The 6,907-nt window shown below is 41.4% G+C and overlaps 1 protein-coding gene across 3 annotated transcripts in view; it reads left to right on the top strand.

Moving 5' to 3' along the window:
• LOC136044283 (H(+)/Cl(-) exchange transporter 5) overlaps positions 1–6,907 on the top strand; it is a 36,581-nt gene extending 29,674 nt beyond the window's left edge. For all 3 annotated transcript variants that reach the window (XM_065729521.1, XM_065729520.1, XM_065729522.1), the window contains 5 exons: positions 531–1,073; positions 1,851–2,037; positions 2,904–3,302; positions 4,698–4,914; positions 5,871–6,907. In XM_065729521.1, coding sequence (XP_065585593.1) covers positions 531–1,073; positions 1,851–2,037; positions 2,904–3,302; positions 4,698–4,914; positions 5,871–5,961 — 1,437 coding nt within the window. In that variant the 3' untranslated portion in view covers positions 5,962–6,907. The remainder of the gene's footprint in view (positions 1–530; positions 1,074–1,850; positions 2,038–2,903; positions 3,303–4,697; positions 4,915–5,870) is intronic.

Below are 6,907 nucleotides of genomic sequence, written 5' to 3' on the forward strand. Positions count from 1 at the left end.
CTCACAACGAACTTACCTTGCTCATCAAACTCTTTTTTTTCTTATACTTGAAGATATGACTGAAGTTCTTTTGATTCAGACATGAAATGGATCGCCACTTTTGTCCTCAGGGCTTAACTCAGAAAGAGAATGTGATGGCCTTACTCAGCTGAGCAATAGTGGTAGCTGATATGGCAAACACAATTATTTGGTGCTTCTGGACCTTGCGAGCATGCAAGACAAATTCTCTGAATTCAGCTTGGAGCTGATTTGTAGTAACTTATCTGAGCAAGTTGTATCTTCTTAAGGGATTGTAGAATGCATTTGCCACACTGAAAATGTGTACAGACCAAGGTACATCCTGATTGTTATAATCTGTGTAGTGGGGAGCTCAAAATCACATCTGGAGTGCTCAGCTGAAGGGGAGAGTACCTATCCCATGAACACCAGTCTCATTTCTTGCTCTGCAGTTCATGCAATAGTAATTTTGTTACTGGGCAGCAATCTGTGCAGCGTTGAGTGATAGAATCTGCTTTGTTTTTCCTTTTTAGGTCAGTTACTATTTTCCTCTCAAGACACTGTGGCGCTCCTTCTTTGCTGCTCTGGTAGCTGCGTTTACTCTGCGCTCCATCAATCCTTTTGGGAACAGCCGCCTGGTTCTCTTCTATGTGGAGTTTCACATGCCCTGGCATCTTCTGGAGCTTGTGCCATTCATCCTTTTGGGAATTTTTGGTGGGCTTTGGGGAGCTTTCTTCATTCGCAGCAACATTGCCTGGTGCAGGCGACGCAAGACAACCAAACTTGGTAAATACCCCGTGCTCGAGGTGTTTGTAGTGACTGCCATCACAGCCATCCTGGCCTTCCCAAATGAGTACACCAGAATGAGCACCAGTGAGCTGATCTCTGAACTCTTCAACGACTGTGGGATTTTGGACTCTTCCAAGCTCTGTGAGTACGTGAATGATTTCAACAGCACCAAAGGAGATGACTTGCCAGACCGAGCTGCTGGCCCAGGAGTTTACACAGCCATGTGGCAGCTGGCTTTGGCCCTTATAATGAAAGTCTTCATCACAATCTTCACCTTTGGCATGAAGGTGAGAATTACCTGTAAAAGATGTTCTTCTCATCCTCTCCAGAAAATCTGTACCTTAGAGTTGTTTTTTACTTGCCCGGTAAATTGACTTTTTCCCTAAGCCCTATTAAGAGGAGGGGAAAAAACTGTGCTTTTCGAGGGGTTGATAGACTGCAATTATTTGTTCTGTTGTTAGTAACTGAGGGCAGTAGAAAGCTTTTATCCAGTGTGTGACCACCAGACCAGGTTGCTGGGTCAGGGATTCATAACTCGTGTTTCAAACACTGAGTACTTTTAGATTGTGTTTCCTTAAGCCTTTTTGATACTTCCCCTATACCCTCCCCTTTCCTAATTGCAAAGTGACATGAAGCCAGCAGGGTGGGAAAGTCCTGTGAATTCCATAAATAAGTACTCTATGTAGTTGAAAAGGTGGTGTTTTAGCCTACTCTATTTCACACTAAGCTGTGTGTCTGTTTCACCTGCTCAGAAAGATGTACATTTAAATTGTGTTACAGAGGTCTTCCAACAAGCGTTGTTTCAGTAAGGACAGCATTTAGCCATCTCAGTGCTGTTGCTTGTTCAGTTCCAGGACACAAGAAGGCATTCTCCCACCTTTTTTTTTTGTTGTTGCTGGACAGGTGGAAGTGGTAGAGCATGGTATCCGTGATAATTTTAACTTTAGTGTAACCTCTAAATCAGTCTTAATTTAAACTTCTGACTGTCGCTAGTCTTTGAACACTGCTTCTGTGAGAAGTGACATATTTCCTAGTGTGTTGTTTGTTTGTTTGTTTTTTTATAGGTCCCTTCTGGTCTCTTCATCCCAAGCATGGCAGTTGGTGCTATAGCAGGCAGGTTGCTAGGGGTAGCAATGGAGCAGTTGGCATTTTACCACCATGACTGGATCATCTTCAGTGGCTGGTGCAGTCAAGGAGCTGACTGTATCACTCCTGGCCTGTATGCAATGGTTGGGGCTGCAGCATGTCTAGGTAAGCAAGAGATGTCTCTTGAGGTCCTAGTGCAAGTTTGAATCTTGGTTGTCTATGTAAATGTGTAATAGTGAAATGCTGATGATGTTCCTGTAGTCTGTACTTAAAGAAGAAAAACAACAACAACAACAAAAAAAACTGGCTCCATCTCAAGAACAGGTAGTATAATATCTTTAGAACATAGTATATCTTATAATAATATATAGTAATAGTATAGTATCTTTAGAACATAATATCTTTGAGAACATAGTATAATATCTAATGTGTTTGTCATCCTGTATCCATTCTTTGACTAGCATCAATTTATCATTGGACATAATGAATTTCAGTGGGAAGTCTCCTGAATGTGTAGCTAGAACAAGTAACACTGGCCAGGGACTTGAGATTTCCATATAGGGAAGCCTTGCTGTTAGGAAAATTAATGATAGCAAGCAGAGGGTGTCAGGATGCCACTTGACCTTTGTGTATAGCCTGCCATAAAGATCATTTTATGGGTCACTTTATGGCTGTTATTTGTAAGGCCATTTTATGTCATGACCAGGCTATTTTGCAGCTAGCTGAATTTCATGTTAAGTAACTGAATGACCTTTCTGGTGAATTGGCACTAGGAAATGTTTTGATATATTACACAGTCTTAAGAAGTAAGTTTAGAACAGATAAACCACATTGTTTATGGAGTTCTGTAATTCAGATGATGTGCTGTCAAAGGACCAGTGTTTGGGGTGTGACACTGGGATACCTACTGCCTCAGTTGAAATTAATTTCATTTTTGGAGGACAGCTGTAACAAATGTCAGGACAGCTCTCCTGGCTGTAAATCTCCAAAACTATGCTAATGTCTTCTGTCTCTCTGTGTTCTTTTGGTAGGTGGGGTGACCCGAATGACTGTGTCACTAGTGGTCATTATGTTTGAGCTCACTGGTGGACTGGAGTACATAGTTCCTCTGATGGCAGCAGCCATGACCAGCAAGTGGGTGGCAGATGCTATTGGGCGGGAGGGCATTTATGATGCCCACATACGCCTCAATGGCTACCCTTTCTTGGAAGCCAAGGAAGAGTTCTCACACAAGACACTTGCAATGGATGTAATGAGGCCACGGAGGAATGATCCTCCTCTGACGGTCATCACTCAGGACAGCATGACAGTAGAAGACATCGAGACCATAATCAATGAAACCACATACAGTGGCTATCCAGTGGTGGTGTCACGGGAGTCCCAAAGGCTTGTTGGATTTGTCCTCAGGAGAGACCTCATCATTTCAATTGGTATGCACAAGGAAGCAAGGTGTTCTGCAGATAAATGGTGCAGGGTGCAGTTAGAGGCCTTTAAGTAGCTCCATCTCTTAATTGAATTCACAAATTTAAGTGCTCAGTAGTGATGGTGGCTGTACTTAAGGAAGCCTGCATCTCCATCCCCCAGCAGTGAGGGGTTTGTGTGCACTGAGCATGAAGGGCAACGTGGCTTGATCAGTGCAATTAGTGTGGCTGTGCTGAATTCATAATCTTTGTGAAGCATGAGGCATCTTGAGCACTGTGGTGTGTTCTCCAGTGTGTGGTTTAATGCACTGTTGTAACACAGGCTGTGTTGTATGGATGGTGAGAAGTTTTGGTCCTGAGCTGGCTACGTGCTGTGGCAGAGATAGAGTACTTCTTATAAGAAGTTGCCTGCAGCTGTCAATCAACCCTATGTGTTCTTTTAAGTTTTCAATCTCAGTTTCAGGACATACAATACATTCTTTTGGAGCATGCAAGTATTGCTCTTCTGATACTTATATGGCCAAGTGCTTATGACAAAGTGGAATAAAATACAGAAAGATTGCAATAACATGTAATTATGGACATTTCCTTTCTTTTGTCAGGCTGTTTTGTGGTATGACCATGAATTCTTGAGTTTGTGTTGTTCTGATTTTCTTAGGATTCCTTTAAAAATATTTTCCCTGGGATGCACAGAAAATAGGATTTAGCTTTTGACAGCCTGCTTGTAATGCTGAGTCTGGTGTTTTGGATGGCAAGTCGTTCCCTGCCCAGTGAGTCTTAGAATGTAAATATCAAATTCAAACAGCAATACAGGAGACATCCAAATTGCCCAAGTAATGTACTAGACTGAGTGGTATCAACGCCATGTTGATTTTTTTTCTATTCTTGACTCTTGTTGGGGAGTATGGAGCTTGAACCATTAGGTTATGCACTTAAAAATACTTCTTTAGCTACCCTGCTGGGACCCACATCAGTGACTGGTAAAAGGACAAATCATTTTATCTACCTGCTCTTAAACTGGTGAGTTAAAGATCTCCAGAACTTGTATTTATATGAGAGTTACCACCCTGCATGTCCTCTGAATGGAAGACGTGCAGCAGTTATTTCTACTTGAGGTAGGTCTCTAGAAGTTTGTATCTTTTTGTCTGGAGCAAAATGCTGCAATACACAGGCTCCACATTAAGCAAAGCACTGTAACATAGTGGTGAGCTCATCCTTACAGTGAAGCTTTGAAGTCCTTAAAGATTGGAAAGGAGGACGGAATCATGTCACCACTGGTGGCATTAGTTAACGTGTCTTGAGAAACATAAAGGCCATCTCAATGGGGCAGGGAGAAAAGGGTATGCTCCTCAATTTAGAAAAGGAAAGGAGGGATGATATTTAATCAAACACTTCTTCTTCCAGAAAATGCCCGGAAGAAGCAGGATGGAATTGTTAGCACTTCAGTTATTTATTTCACTGACCACTCTCCTCCACTGCCTCCAAGCTCCCCCTCTATGCTGAAACTCAGGAGCATCCTGGACCTCAGTCCTTTCACAGTGACAGACCAAACACCTATGGAAATCGTTGTGGATATATTTCGCAAGCTTGGATTGCGCCAGTGCCTCGTCACTCACAATGGGTAAGAAAGCAGCCCTGGGTCTGAGTTGCCAATGGTTCATGCTGAGGTAGTTAAGGTCATTGAGCTGTTCAGCTCAGCTATGTCAGGAAAACTCCATGCAGGAATGTAAGATTTCATTGGGTTTGCAACTATTTGATCTTTAAAGGTCCCTTTCAGCTCAAGCCATTCTGTGATTAAACTTGCAGATCTTAGAACCTCTTCTTCAAGAAATCAAAAGCCCTGGGTATGTAGAGCTCAGTATCCATGTGGGCAAATGTAATCTGGAGGAAACAGCTGTGAAACCTTGAACCTCATTCAGTTGAAACAGTAACATGAGTTCTGTGAGCTGGTGAAGTGGTCAGCACAGCTCTGTATGGCAGTGGGTTTGATATCCTTAAAATTGAAAAAAAGCTCTCAGCCTTCTGTTACAAATCTGGTCATGTGAATCATGTCACCTCTTGAAATCACTGTGGTATCAATTCAGAAGCAGTATACTTGGCAAAGTGGGAAGAAATGAGAGCAAAGAATTAAAACTAGTGATCTGTTCCTTGAAGAATCAAACTAAAGAGGATTCTCTTCATGTGCAGTTGGACCAGTTGTTCTTTTCAGTTTCTGACAGAAAATAGCATTGTTAAGCAATGCTTCCAAGCAGCAGTTGTTTTTGTCCCTGTCATGACTATTCTGAATAGCTATGCCTTGTAAAGTATACCTGCTGAGAGAACTAGCACTTAAAATGCAGTCCTAGATGTTCAGGTCCATCTGTTTGCAGAAGGCAGGTGGGTGTTAATAAAAGTCATTACTATGACTTGGTAGAGTGTCTGCTGGGGCTTATAAGTACCATATTTTGCAGCATTGTGAGCCATGTAAGCACTTCAGTTACTGGAACACATTACAGTTGCCATAGGAGAAGTTATGCAAGAGCAAGAATACATTCCTTGGCTGCTGATACATTAAGAACATGCTTTCATTTTTTTTAGGAAACTGCTTGGGATCATTACCAAGAAGGATGTATTAAAGCACATTGCACAGCTGGCTAACCAGGACCCAGATTCTATACTCTTCAATTAAAGGCAGACTAGTAGGTATTGTGTGTTAAACACAAAAGAAACTTTATAGAAGATTCTTTCCTATTTTTATTGAGACCTTGGAACTATTTTCAGCATTTCCTTCCATGGAGCTGAAGATTATTTTTTTTTCTACATGATAACCAATTGCACTACGTAGTCTGTGGAAAAATAATCTTCTTTTTAGAAGAAAAAAATAAGACTATTTACATTGCTTTTGTGAAGTTGCATTGGAAAGTTTCCATGAAGGAGTAAATGCAAAATGCTACAGAATTATATATCTTCTTATTATTTTATTTGAACTCTTGTTACTAATGTGGATAGGGGAAGACAAGGTTTATACCTTCAGAAACTTTGAAGGAGGGTGATTTTGCACACAGTATTCAGGTGGTGGCAGAATGATACAGTTGTAACTCAGGGGCAGTGTATTCCCAATTAGTTACTTAGTGAAAATAAGAACCTGGTAAAATAAAAGAAAAAAAAAACCAACACCCAAACAAAGAAAAAGTGCTAAAAACTGTCCTTATAAAATGATCAGATGGCTCTGTAACGAACCCCATACAGGAGCTCAGCTCCTCAGTAATCTGTATTGGCTGGCTGATGATGCCTCGCTGAAAGAAGGGAAAAGACCCAAACCCCCAGGTGACCAAACTTCTCGCAATTGGGTTCGGTTTCTGATTGGGAAGAAGTTTATTTTGGTTAATCTTCTGTGAATGTATTTAATTATTCTCTGATGCTGGCTTGCTAGGAGAACCCAGAGGAGGAGGCGGCAGGAGGAGTTAGCAGTTGTATTCCTGTCATCATCTCTATTTTGATATATGCCTAAGGATTTCTTCTTGATTTCTCTTGAGCATGTAATTAAAATTGCAAAGACTGAATCCTAAAGCCCTGGCTTTACTGCACTTCCAAGTAAACTTTGATCATACTAGATGTTGCACAATTGACCTCTT

The sequence above is a fragment of the Cyrtonyx montezumae genome, unplaced genomic scaffold (genome assembly GCF_038088225.1).
Source record: "Cyrtonyx montezumae isolate F1298 unplaced genomic scaffold, pur_monq_1.0 scaffold_11, whole genome shotgun sequence".
In the NCBI taxonomy this organism is placed as follows: Eukaryota; Metazoa; Chordata; class Aves; order Galliformes; family Odontophoridae; genus Cyrtonyx; species Cyrtonyx montezumae.